We start from the raw sequence: 14,148 nt of genomic DNA, 5'->3' as shown, positions 1-14,148 counted from the left end.
GAGGAAATGACAAGTCACAAGGTTGATTTGGAAGCGAAATAAGATTTGCATACAAAGTAAAGGAGAAGGTGAAAGTAAAGAAAATTCCCGGAAATGGCTATCAAACTCATAAGCTATACCAAAAAATTTCAGTTCTTTATTCAAAAGTATAAGAAATCGTCTGAAAACTTGTGCTGCAACATTTGAGATAAAAATGGCATTCGTGAATAGGAAAAAACTATGCAACAAAATAGGAGACATTTCCTATTATATATCTACCAAACATAATAGGAAAAAACTATGCAACAAGTTTTATATATCTACCAAATCATACATATAAATAAACATTACAAAATATATTCAACATTTCCATCAAATAAAAATTTAATAACGCAGGCCAACTACTTTATGAGATCTTTAAATAATAGAATATCTAAAACCATGCAAGTGTTTCAGTCTCCTGCCTACATCAATTTGACATAAATACTAGTCCAAAACCAAAGACCCCAACATTCATGTCATAATCATTGGGTTTGAGGACCAGCTATTCTTAGTTGATCAGACACAAAATTCATGAATACCGACTATTGATTCCTGTACTTTCTAAATGCAATTCCTTGATATTGCGAAACACAATTCTGACAGTGTCCCACATTTTGCCAATACTGTTTCCTCATTTGGAGGTAGAGTGCGTCTTTCTTCCAATGTCCAATTCATGCTTCCCATAGCACTAGTTTTGACTTAGCTTATTAAACAAAACGAGCTTGCATATAAGCTTACATTTGATTGAGGAAGCCTGTTTTAGAAGCTTGAACAAGCCCATAATGGAACCAAGCTGTGAGCAGCTCAATTTGTTTAACAGCACCACATGTTTCAATGATTAATGGATCATAACATCAGATGGTACTTTAAACTTCACATAACCCAACTGTCGATTAGTGCAACCATAGAGAGTTTTTCAGATAATCCAACTTTGAGGTTCTGCGATCCTCTTCCACAGGACCAATACTACCAAAAATAAAATTGTGTTGCATCCACAGTTCAGGATCACAATGGTGCTCAATTTCTCAAAATGCTTCAAAGGCTATACTGAATGCTTCCTTTAACTAGAGAAAATCACCCTCATCCAATCTGTTTTAGCTCCTACAAAAACTAAAAAACATTGCAAAACATATAGATGATACCACAAAGTATAAAGGCCAAAAACACAATTTATCAAAAACCTGTTTTAAATTATCACGCCTTGAAGAGAAGAATAATGATGATGATGTAAAGGACATACCAGAAATATAAAAAGGTTTTAGATTATAAGCATAGAAATAACTTATAAATGGTCCTCATAACTCAAATGTATGGTCCCGCTTTGTAGCTTCAAATTGACATACCCAAGATTAAGGGGTGCATGAGCGTGCGTGTGCGTGCGTGCGTGTGTGTGTGTGACATACCCAAGATTAAGGTGTGTGTGTGTGTGTGTGTGTGTGTGTGTGTGTGAGTGTGAGAGAGAGTTGAACAAAATAATACCAAAGGGCATCATAGCAAAAAGTTTCCATATACAAAACCAAGGCCCTGATGACTAAATGAAATTGATTCTTTTCTTTACAATCAGATCTTGATTTTCTGCCAACAAAATGCTAAGAAAGGGCACAAATCTTTATTATATAAAACATACAATAACAGGAATTCTTTTGGGATAAGCTTTTGCCAATCAAACGAAACACATACGTTCAACAGAAAAATAAATTTCTACCTAGGAAAAACTATGATCTACAAGCTTCCATATGAACCATGGAGTTGAAACTGAATACCCACCCTTGAAAGCCTTCAACATGAACAGAAGGCCTTCACATTTTACCTACCAAGACTTCCATAAACTTGCAAAGACTCACCAATCTCATATAGAATGAACTAATAGGAATAGGATGTCAAAATTCTCTATAAGGAAAATTTGTTTATTGCAAAAAATAACAAAGAAAAATCATAATCAAAATCAAAGATCAACCAATTCAACAAAAACTAAATATGTAATCCAACCCCTACTTAAATAACTAAAAGCAGCTGCTGGTACTTGTATGATGCCTTTGGATACCTGAAACAGGTGGTGAATTCTACAGTCAAGATGCTCAATGAAGGTGGTGAGCCACAATCAGACTTCAACAGCAATGGATGCCTACAAACCCCTGCGAATCATCTCATCTGGGCAGCAGAACAGAGTAGCCCAGATGCATCAGCTCCTACTACTGCAAGGTCACACACAGTGCAAAGTTGGCCCTCTATGGCTGGAACAAAACGTGATGTACAATATGGGCAAGCAACATCCTTCTGTCCACGGTATATTGGAACAAAAGTAGCCCCACAAACAACAAATGGGTTCCTAAAGTCATAATTAAGCTGGTTAGCATCCTTCATATTCCTCTCACAAGCTTGCAGAACTTGTCGAGCTTTGGATGCTTGAGTAGCTGGGGGGTCTGTGTCTAAAAGCCGTCGAGCGAAGGTGGCTGCTGTGGCATAGTTGCCTCCTTTGAAGCAGACACTCATTGCATTCAACAATGCAAGTCTCAAGTGAACCTTCTGGAGGTTGCAATGTGTGAAGTAAGCTGCTAACTCTTGCTGCTGAACTGGATTATCTCTAAGATCTTTTCTCCGCACCTCCATCCGCAAGCCAAGTACATACTCTTTTGCAATAACAATCAACTCCTTCACTTCATCAACCTCTCTCCTTGATTCAACAACAATAAGGGGGATAGTGTGCAGGATACTTAGGAAGAGCCGCAGAGATTCACTGAATTTCCCATCAGTAGTGGCCTTGTAGGCACTTTTTAGTTTCTCGTCCAACTGGGAGAACTTGTAAACAAGCGCTGGTGGGCTCCTCACATTAGGGCTTGCAGATTCATTCCACCCTTTTTCAAGAGCAAGCGAGATAACTGGTGCTGATGAAAAAGCACGCATGTATGTGTGACTTCCCGAGTGCAATTCTAAGCAGAAAGTTTTTAAAGGAGCAAAGTTTCTTATTCCCAACTGCCTGCTAAGTAAACGCATTGCAGTATCGAAATTACCAGCTGCTGCATGCTCACCAGCAAGAGAAGATTTCTGGATCCATATCTGACTTACTGGTATTCCCGGTGATGGTGCAATAAACACTGATGCACGGGAATTGGCAACAGTATGAGAATTATCAAGTTCAGGTGGAAGCTCCAAGTCTTCAAGATCCCAACCACCCCCCTCAGTTCCTTCTCCCACTTCCTCATCATCAACCACTTCAACATGATTCTGGCCATCTACATCTCCAATGTCCAGATCTTCACCCCAATCTGCACCATCAGCTTCTTCTTCCTCTTCAGGACCTCCTTTGCCAACATTATCAAGTCCACCTTCAAAGATGCCTTTCATTACCCTCAACAAAGGCCAGTCACCACTGCATGAAATGGGTGAAGCGGGCATGAGAAGCGAGTGCCTCTTTCCTGCAGGCAGAACAGGAGTATTATCCCCCAACTCAGCTGCAAGCCTATCTGCTGTCTCTGTCAGCCCATGTACAGCAGCTGTTACATATGCAAGAGGAAGATGACCTGTACTTTCTAGAATCTTGACACGCTCCTTGATGTCACCCAAATAAAGGGCATTATGAAAATGACCCATTACATCATTCTTGAGCTCAGCTATCCTCAACATTTTAGACAATTTCTCCATGTTCCCAGTGATGAGATAAAGAAAGGATAGTCTCTCAAAATTCTTCGTCCTCTGATATGCATATTCAACAATGCTAGCATTGCCTTGTCGAAGAGCTTCCACGCCTAACCTATACCAGTGATCTTTCTCATCTATCTCCTTTGCAGAAGCAACAGCAATCTGAATGTTGCCACTTTCTAAGGCCAAATTGAACCGTGTTCTTTCATCTTTGACAAAATGAAGAGCAACTTCTGGGAATCCTTTTTGCTGCAGATATGCAATCATGGCCTGTACAGAAAGCTGTGGGTTCTTGATCATGCTCATAACACGGTCATATCTTTTCTTTAACAAAGAAAGCTTGAAAACATATTCAGTTGCATCAATAGCTATGACACGGTTCTTTCCATCACGATCCAAGCAGTCGATGGTGTTCCCAGAAACCTTCGTAATATATATTGGAACATCAAGGGTCCTGATAATTCCATTATCTCCATTAGGAAGACAATATTTGATATGGTTCAAAGTGGTGTAAATGAAGACGCCATTGTCATCCCAGGCACCACTTTTGACGTGAATTGTCTCATGCAGAGTGCAACGATGAACAAGCTTCTTGCTTGCAATAATAATTGCATGTTTACTAAGTAACGCAATGCTCTCCATGTCATTTGACCATACAGCATACTTGACAAATGGGGTCTGAAGATCACCAAGAATAGTCCTCTGCTGTAGATCAAAAATTACTACTCTATCTTCTGCCCTGCAAAGTAAATTTCCTGTGCCAGCATAAAATATTGCATCTGTAGCGACAGGTAGGCTGCTCTTCTTTACTAATTCATTTTTCAGATTTTTAACCAATACCTGGTTGTTACTCTTGTCGAGCACGGCAAACCTGTTGCGAGCAACAAAGAGGGCAGAACCTCCAGCTCCTCGCTTTGCGTCTTGAGGAGTATCACTCCTGCCAACACTGTCTTTAGGTATGATATACAGTTCATATGATCCACCATCTATATCTGAGCAGATCAAGACTGCATTTTCAGTAGGACTATATGACAATGTTCTTGGCCCCTGATTCAGAGCAGTGGAACCAGGTCTCCTAATGGGTATTACTTGAGTGTCCTTTTGAGTTGAAAACTCATAGAACCGCAAGAACCGGTCCTTGATGTAGTAAAGGGAATCTCCACTCACTGCAAAAGCAGGCCGCTCTCTCTCCAACTTGAAGACAATCATGCCACTGTCATGGCCTGCTGCCAACAGGTTCATTTCTGGGTGTGCTGCAAGAATCCAAAACCTATCATGCTCTCTACGGAATGTTTGGATGCCAGTACGTTTTGTTACATCCCAAACTCTGATACTCTTGTCCTCAGAGTTAGACACTATGATATCCTGCTTTGCATGGAACATCACACAAGAGACGTTATTCATGTGCCCCCTCAAGGTGTCCACCTCCCAAGCCTTTGTATCTACAAACAAACAAAAGAAAATGAAATAGTCCATAAATTATATTGTCACACTTATCAGTATAAACACATAACTGCTTCCACTGAAGGAGAAAATAGAAATTATGACACCACCAAAAGAAATATCCAAAGAAACCCTAGCATAGAGTTCAACTTACATACCATTCATTCGCCAAAGCTTTACTTGGCGATCATCTGCTCCGGAGACAATGAGAGGCAAACTAGGATGGAAAGAAGCCCAGTTGACTCCACGATCATGACCCTCCAAGACATACTTTACAACAGCATCAACACCCCCGAAAAGATCTGAGTTCATCTGAGTCAACCTTAAGATGTCATCTGCTGGTGAAACAGTTTTCTTCCTCAGTGCTCCTATATCCCATACTCTGACTGTCTGGTCCAAAGAAGCTGATACAACCAAGTCCTCCTTAGGATGGAAGGAGGCACACATTACATAATGATTGTGACCAGTCAACACAGAGATACAAGTGCGTGATTGCCAATTCCAGATCCTGATAGTCTGATCATCGCTAGCACTAACTATCCATGGGTATTCATTGTGAAACTGAACTGTACGAATGTAATCAAGGTGTCCCAGAAGCGTAAATAGACAACGATGCATCTTATAATTCCATACTTTGATTTTATAGTCATCTCCTGGAAAATCCAGAACATGGTATTAAAGTAATATAAAAATTCTTTCTATCCACAAGGTTTAGGAATTATGCCTTTAAAACAATTCCTAGTTTACAAGACTTCACATTATCAAAACTAACATGGTACCAGAATGTATAGTAACACCATAATCAAAAGATAAAATCCATCAGCTGGTTAGAGCCTCACAGGAAATGTATGTCCCTCCAAATGGTAAAGTCAACGAAAATTACCAAAACAATGCTAATATACCTTCAGTTTAAACTTTAAAGTTTAGTAGCATCAATCCAGAAAATGTCCTTTTTGATGTTTAAAAGGTTTCAAGAGACAAACAACTGAAATGTCTTCTATGATTTTAAATTTCCATTTTTTTCTTCTTAGCATCCATTTCTGAACATCCTCCATCCCCACTCCCACCACCCCAACCCAATGAAAATAAATAAATGAGAAACCCATACAACTAAAAGTTCTTAAGTTCCTGCACCATCAGATCATGGTAGGAGAATCCATCACTATGTTTAGCTGAAAAGCAATCTTCATAAAAACCTCAAATTCTGTGAGACTGGTATGATGAGAAAGGTCAAGACACGATAACATAAATATCAATCATTGTCACGATCATACCTAGCCCAAATGGAAGAGCATAATTCAATGAGGTTACTAGCAACACCTCCAAATTCCTTAAACTAATTATACAGAATATCAGAAAAAGGCAAAAGCAAACACATCCCCTACATTCATACAACAGGTTACATTATACAATTTGATTGTCTATGACTAACCACTGAAAATGTTTAATGCTGTATACAAAAGGTCACACCAATGTAAGTTAATAGATCTGTTAAATCCCAGTATGCAAACTTCCATGTACAAGCACTACTCCATCACAGCAGTGTTCCTGGTATCTCCTGCAAAATCAACTGATCATGGTCATCATGACCTTGAACTTGTTCACTCATCATGTCGCTACTTTTATCAAGTACAGAATGGATATTATACATTTTGTAATTCACGTATGGCTCCACATGATCTTTCATTCAACCATGACAATTAGACTTTTCAAACAGCATTAAAACTGATACACTGCACAATTTAGTGGGACAATTAAAATCCACTTCATGGTCTAAATCTCACACTGTAATGAGATATGCGGAAGTACAAATAGTGTTATAAGCACTTACAATGTCCACCAACGGACAAACAAAAGAGATAATAGCCAAGTCCACAAAGGGACAACACAACACAAAATATAAATGCCTCTTTATTGAAAGAGAGGGAGCTCTCAAGAATGAAAATATACAAAGGGGTTCACCCCTATTTATACAAATAAAATGAGAGAAGGGGGAGGCCAAATGGCCTCAAAAGAAGAGCCACAAAGGGGGCTCCCATGGAGTCGTTAGGAGCCCCCAACGGTAACAAATGTGACCGTTGGGGGCCCCAACGACTCAATGGTGGGCCCCCCTTAAGTGGGTAAAAAGGAAGAAAATAAAAAAATAAATGCAAAAAATAAAAAGAGGAGAAAAACAAGTACCCCTATTGGGTACATGTGAAATGATTAAAATACCCCTATCGGGTATGATTGAATATATATATATATATATATATATATATATATATATATATATATATTGATTACATGTATTTTAACACCCTCCCTCAAGCTTTACTGGAATATAACCGAAAGCTTGCTAAGAAGGAACATAAAATGAGGAGTTGCAAGGGATTTAGTGAACAAGTCCGCCAACTGGTACTCGGAAGTAATGTAAGGCAGTGCTATGGTTCCTCTTAGGTATTCATCACGAACGTAATGGCAGTCCATCTCGATATGTTTAGTACGCTCATGGAATGTGTGATTGCTTGCGATATAGATTGTGATTCTGTTGTCACAACACATCTTCGAAGAAGTAGAGATGACTATGCCCATATCACTGGAGAGACTTCTTAGCCACAAGATCCATGGTTGCAGTGGTCATAGCACGATATTCTGTTTCTGTTGAGGACAATGATACTTTGTGTTGCTTCTTGCATCTCCAAGAAATCATAGAGTCACCTAAAAAATACAAAAACCAGTAGTTGATACTCTATCATTGTGATTTCCTCCCCAATCAACATCAGTATAACCAATTAAATCAAGTGATGAAGAAGAAAAAAGAAAAACTCCCTTAGTTATGGTGTTTTTGATGTATCTGACTATCCTTAAGACTGCACTCAAGTGCACAGTTGTAGGTGCATGTTGAAACTGACTGACTGAGTGGACGACATGAGCTATGTTTGGCCGAGTGATGGATAAGTAGGTCAGAGACCCAACAAGTTGGCGGTAGGGAGTAGGATCCTCGAGGAGTGTTCCATCTTCCAACCTTAACTTTGCATTGATAACTTCAGGGGTTTCTATCTTCTTATCATCGGAGATACCAGACTTGGAACAAATGTCAGCAGCAAGTTTCATTTGAGGGAGAATGTACCCTCGAGGAGAGTACGCTACTTCAATTCCTAAAAAATATCTTAAGAAACCAAGGTCAGACATGTCAAAGTTTTCTTTTAAAACTTTCTTAATATCATTGATTTCTTGCTCATCACTTAGAGTGATGATCATATCATCAACATAAAGTAGTAGAATAACTACTGAAGACCCTGCACTTTTCACAAACAAAGCAGTGTCAGTATAGCATGAACGAAAATTCAAACTTATCATTACATTGCTAAATCTATCATGCCAAGCCTTTGGAGCTTTCTTTAAACCATATAATGCCTTTTTAAGTTTGAGAATCTTATTTTCACCAATACATACTCCTAGTGGAGGATCCATGTAAATTTCTTCATTTAATTCACCATTTAAGAATGCATTCTTAACATCTAATTGATAAATAGGTCATTTTTTAACTGACGCAGCCGCAATAAGAGTCCTAACACTAGTCATTCTAGCTACGAGCGCGAAGATTTCTTTATAGTCTATATTGTATTCTTGAGCGTATCCTTTTGCTACCAACTGGGCTTTATAGCGTTCCAATGATCCATCACTTTTAGTTTTAATTTTGAAGACTCATCTACATCCAATAGATCTCTTTCCAGTGGGTAATAAAGTTATTTTCCAAGTTTTTGCCTTTTCAAGGGCACTAAGTTCTAAGTTCATGGCTTCAACCCATTGGGGAATGTTTTTGGCTTCATGATAATGTGAAGGTTCATGAAAAGAGTGTAACGCAATTAGACACGCACTATACCTTGGGGTTAGAGACTCATAGGAAACAAACCTATGTAACAGGGATTCGGCTAGCAGGGTGCCGCACCCGCATCGACACGCGACTCGACGCAGGTGCGGCACCGGGTGCGGTCAACCCGACCTTGGGTGCATTGACCGCACCCAAGGTCATTTCGGTCCATTTTTTTATTTTATTTTTTTAAAAAAAATTGCCCTATGAAATGGGCTGAGGAATTTAAAAAAAAAATCTTGGGGGTGGGTGGGGGGGGGGGTGTGCATTGCCCCCTATAACCTCCCGCCAGCTGCGGCCCCCCCTGGACCCCCGCTCGCTGACCGCACAGCGAGACCCGCGCTGGGGGGAACCCCCAGACCCCCCTTATATATATTACATTTTTGCCCCTGCCGCACCCCCGCAACCAGGTTTTTTGGAAGTGCTAAATCCCCGCACCTGCACCCATGTGACATAGAAACAAACTTATTAGGAGGATTGGAGATTCGGTCGGATCTCCTTAAAGAGGTTTCTTCTATGATGGAACCTTGAGAGTATTTTTCTAAGGCACTCATTGGAGCTTGTTGACTACGCCTAAGAGAGGTTTGGATGGTTCTATCACTTTCATTTTCAACATTGTTAAAAGGAATACCCTCTAGATCATTCAACAAATTATTAGAGATTTCCTCTTCTTGAGGAGTCTCATCTTCTTGAGAGAGAAGATCAAATAAGAAAGCATATTCGCTTTCATCAATATCTTTAGTTTTCTCAAAACCATTTTCATTTTCTAAAAAAGTTACATCTTTGGATACATAGAGTTTGTTATTTTTAAGGTCAAAACATCTAAAACCCTTTTGATTTTCTCCATATCCTAAGAAAACATATTCAATAGATTTAGGAGATAATTTGTCTCTTTTATGTGTAAGGACAAAACATTTACACCCAAAAATTCTTAATCTATTGAAACCGGGTGTTCTTTCAAATAGTTTTTCATCTGGAGATGTATTTGTAGGGATGAAGATATCATTTTATTTATCAAGTTGAAGTTAAAGCGGCTTCGGCCCAAAAACTTTTTAGAATTTCTTTGGAAATAAGAAGTGTCCTAGTGGTTTCCAAAATGTGTTTATGCTTTTTTTCGACTAAACCATTTTGTTGAGGAGTCCTAAGACATGATTTTTTATGACAAATTTCATTTGTTTCCAAATAATTTTGAAATTCATTTGATAGATACTCTCCACACGAATCGGATAAGAGTAGAGATATTACTTGAAAATTAATTTTTGACTATCATATGAAATTTCTTGAAGAAGTCAAAGACTTCGGATTTTAAATTGAGAAAATAGATCCACACATATCTAGTGTAGTCATCAATGAAAGTAACATAATAGGAGTATTCTCCTTTCGATATAACCGGAGAAGGGCCCCAAACGTCCAAATGGACTAACTCAAAAGGTCTTTTGGATACAAAAGTTCGATTTGGAAAAGGAGTGGATTTCATTTTTCTAAAAATACAATTCTTGCAAACAAAATATTTCTCATTACAATATTTCTTTCCAAAAGGAAAGAAGTACATTTTTAAGAAACTTGGATGTCCAAGTCTTTGATGCCAAGTTTCAATATTTTTATCTTGGACATGATTACAAAAAAAGTTAGTGGGAAGTTTCAAGTTGCTCATATAATAGAGATCTCCCCTCCTATGGCCTTGCCCAATCTGATTCCCGGACTGGAGATCCTATATAGAGCAATCCTTAGTTGAGAAGGAGATTTCACATCCATGATCACATATTTGAGAAACAGAGAGAAGATTTAAATTAAGTTGAGGTACCACTCTTATGTTTGGCACAAAGAAATCTTTGAAAAAATTTAAAGTTTCAAAACTTTTTACTTGTAAAGATGTACCATCGGCGGTTGAAACATAAGAGTTTTTAGAGTTATTACACAAATCGGAAAGCCCATTTTCAAGAGGGGTCATATGAAAGGAAGCTCCAGAATCAAGAATCCAAGAAGGCATACCTGGAGGAGAAGAAGAAGTTATGGCGGCACCCAAGGTTGATGGCGATTTGAGTAGAATTTGAAGTGCTTCTGATAGTTGAGCAAGAGAGAAGGACTCCTTCCCTTTGATAGTTTCCTAGTTATTTTGAGTAATTTCTTTAACGAAGGCAACCTTATTCTTTGGTGCTTCATTTAGCTTAGGGAAATTAGGTCTTATATGACTCAGTTCTTGGCAATGATGGCAAATGGCTTTTCTATAGTTGTCATTATAGTTATTTTGCCTCCTAAAGTGTGGAGGCTTATAGGTTTTTACATGAATGCCGAGTTTAGACACGGCTAAAACTTCATCTACTCCCTTAATCATGCCAAGACGAGTTTCGTCTTGGCATATTTCGGCTATGGCATCTTCCAAAGGAAGAGGCTTAGATCTATGAAGAAGAGAAGATCTAACTTGTTCATATTCGGGCCTAAGCCAATGTAGAAATTGAAAAAAGTGTTCTTTTTCATTTGTTCTCTTCTTAATTCTACGTCTATACTAGAAACCCACTTTGGTTCTAGTAAAGATAGCTCATCCCATAAGGGTCCAAGAATGCTAAAGTAATCTCTTACACTCATTTCCCCTTGCTTAATAGTCCAAATTTTTTCTTGGAGAAAGAATTGACGAGCAAGGTCTTTTTTAGTATACATACCTTTCATAAAGAACCATGCTTCATTAGCCATCTGAAATTTAGCGATGTTGGCGCAAATTTTGAGCTCCACATTGTTCATGAACCAAGCAAGAATCTTTGCATGCTTGTTTTCCCAATCTTCCATTTTAGATTGGTGATCTTCAATGGCCTTCAAGCGGGCATTTCCTTCAAGAGCTTTTTCTTTATCACCATCCATCTTGGTGAGTTGGAGTTGCGATTCCGGAATGGTGCCCATAACGTATCCCCAAAGCTTTTTACCCTTGAGGTTGTTCTCCATGGCGGCGGCCCACATCATGTAGTTGGAACCATAAAGTTTGAAAGAGAGATCAATCTTTTGTTCTCCTTCCATTTAAACCTCTCTCAAGAAGATAAACCAAGAAAGAGAGATACAAAATAAAAAATATAACTAGTCAACTAGTTATATTAAAAACCAAGAGCGCACACAAGGCTCTGATACCATGTAATGAGATATGCAGAAGTACAAATAGTGCTATAAGCACTTACAATGTCCACCAACGGACAAACAAAAGAGATAATAGCCAAGTCCACAAAGGGACAACACAACACAAAATATGGAGCTCTCAAAAATGAAAATATACAAAGGGTTTCACCCCTATTTATACAAATAAAATGAGAGAAGGGGGAGGCCAATTGGCCTCAAAAGAAGAGACACAAAGGGGGCTCCCATGAGTCGTTGGGAGCCCCCAACGGTAACGACTCAATGGTGGGGCCCCCTTAAGTGGGTAAAAAAAATAAAAAATAAATGCAAAAAATAAAAAGAGGAGAAAAACAAGTACTCCTATTGGGTACATGTGAAATGACTAAAATACCCCTATTGGTTATGATTGAATATATATTGATTACATGTATTTTAACACACGCACCAGAAGAAAATTAGCTTAATTGAAATATAACCAGGGTTCCATCATTCACTTTGAAATTACATCTGAATTTAGGCGAGTTGAACCAGCATTGGAAGGAGCCATGCAATTAAAGGACAGCATACAAGAAACACAAACAAATGAAGTTCACCATGCGGGGAGAGGTATCACCAAGCATCAGTATGCATTTCTAGGGCACAACAAAGTAAGTTAGCAGGTACCATCTAATCAAGAAACAGAATGCATCTGAGCCAACTTGACCACTCTTAAAAAAAGTACACCAAGCTGCTTAAAGAATGTGCAATTGGAAAATAAACTGGCCAAAGCATACATTTGGACCGCCAACACACATCCAAGGACAACCGTGAAAACCATTCCTGACATAGCCATACTCTTTTTATGACAACAGAGATATCTCGCTATCAATCTGTTCAATGGATTACTATTAGACATGAATCGATCCAAAATACAAATTCGATTCAACAAGTGTTCTCATTAACTATCAAATGTATAGACAAACTGATATGGAAGAGAACTGCTTCCAATTGTTCTCCAAACACGAATAGGAGGGGTACCCACATCCCCAGAAAAACAAAGATAAAAAATGTACCATCTGCTAATTTAATTGATCAGAAGAACCACATAATTCCCAGACTCAGCAGCATACCATAGAAAACCATCACTACGAATTCAAGAGGACGAGCAGAAAACAGAAAATTTCTCTTCAAACAAAATCATCGAAACGAACGGGTACCTCCGGAGACAAAGAGCGGCTGCGTCCGATGGAAATGAACCCCGCGAACCGGCCCATCATGCTCGTCAAACCGATCGATCAGAGTCCCCATCCGGTAATCCCACAACTGAATCACTCCGCTATGAAGGCTCGAGAGAATCCATGGCCTCTGGCTATGGAAACTCAGCCCCTTCACTCTGTTACTCTTCGTCTCGAATTTGGTCAGCATCGTGACCGATTTTCTCAACCCCAACCCTAGCCCTGATCACAACAGCTGCATCGACCACGAGAGGAGAACCAAGATCAGAGCCCAGCTAGTATCTCCAAACAAGACCCAGCCCCCAAAAAAATCATCAATCCAAAGAAAACCCCGAAATTGAGAAATCCCAACAAGCACGAATCTCGATCTCGAAGAAAAAGCCCGAAATCAGAGCAGATCGAAACATCGATTTCAAAGCGAACCGAAGGAAACGAACAAGATCGAGAAGAAGTATCGGGATTACCTCAGATCTGAAATTGGGGGGTCGGATCAAGAGGAAGCCATCGGAAAAACGGGCAGATCAATGTCGGAAGATCGCGAACGCCACCATTCCGGCAGAGATTTTCTCAGACTTCAGGAACAACTACCGAAATTGGCGTTTGGAGATGAAGGCTAGAGTTCAATGGAGGCACTCGCAGATTCAGATCTCGCCGAGAATTGCAGAGAGAGAGAGAGAGCGCATTTTTTAGACGTTCCCGTTTATATCATACCGTACGGGGAGAAAGAAAAATCGTACCGACGGTCAGGATGTTCGGAAGGATGATCGGTGCTACTTATGACCGTCCGATGTTGCGATACAGATCTTCGCACTCGCACTTTGGCCCTCTCCCTCTCTCTCTCTCTCTCACACACACGTACACACACACACACGGTTC

The 14,148-nt window shown here is 39.4% G+C and overlaps 1 protein-coding gene across 1 annotated transcript; it reads right to left on the bottom strand.

Annotated features, from left to right (window-relative positions):
* Window positions 1-1,894: 1,894 nt before the first annotated feature.
* Window positions 1,895-13,946, bottom strand: LOC149817743 (coatomer subunit alpha-1-like). Its single transcript, XM_089984506.1, has 4 exons — window positions 13,737-13,946; window positions 13,255-13,507; window positions 5,262-5,756; window positions 1,895-5,102 (listed from the first exon to the last, which is right to left on the bottom strand). Exons 2-4 carry the CDS (start codon window positions 13,460-13,462, stop codon window positions 2,164-2,166), a joined length of 3,642 nt encoding a protein of 1,213 aa, XP_089840632.1. The 5' UTR covers window positions 13,463-13,507; window positions 13,737-13,946; the 3' UTR covers window positions 1,895-2,163.
* Between the last annotated feature and the right edge of the window lie 202 nt (window positions 13,947-14,148).

The sequence above is a fragment of the Nuphar pumila genome, chromosome 13 (genome assembly GCF_984573655.1).
Source record: "Nuphar pumila chromosome 13, dmNupPumi1.hap1.1, whole genome shotgun sequence".
Classification (NCBI taxonomy): Eukaryota; Viridiplantae; Streptophyta; class Magnoliopsida; order Nymphaeales; family Nymphaeaceae; genus Nuphar; species Nuphar pumila.
The sequence above is the reverse complement of the archived record's forward strand: the minus strand, read 5'-3'. Positions and strand labels throughout refer to the sequence as shown.

What these genes read in the sequence shown, in the direction of transcription:
- LOC149817743 (XM_089984506.1), bottom strand. Translation starts at nt 13,462, where the DNA reads ATGCTGACCAAATTCGAGACGAAGAGTAACAGAGTGAAGGGGCTGAGT. An exon ending in GCCGCTCTTTGTCTCCGGAG is followed by an intron (nt 5,757 to 13,254) that starts GTACCCGTTCGT and finishes TGGATTTTCCAG; the next exon opens with GAGATGACTATAAAATCAAA. An exon ending in AAAGCTTTGGCGAATGAATG is followed by an intron (nt 5,103 to 5,261) that starts GTATGTAAGTTG and finishes GTTTGTTTGTAG; the next exon opens with ATACAAAGGCTTGGGAGGTG.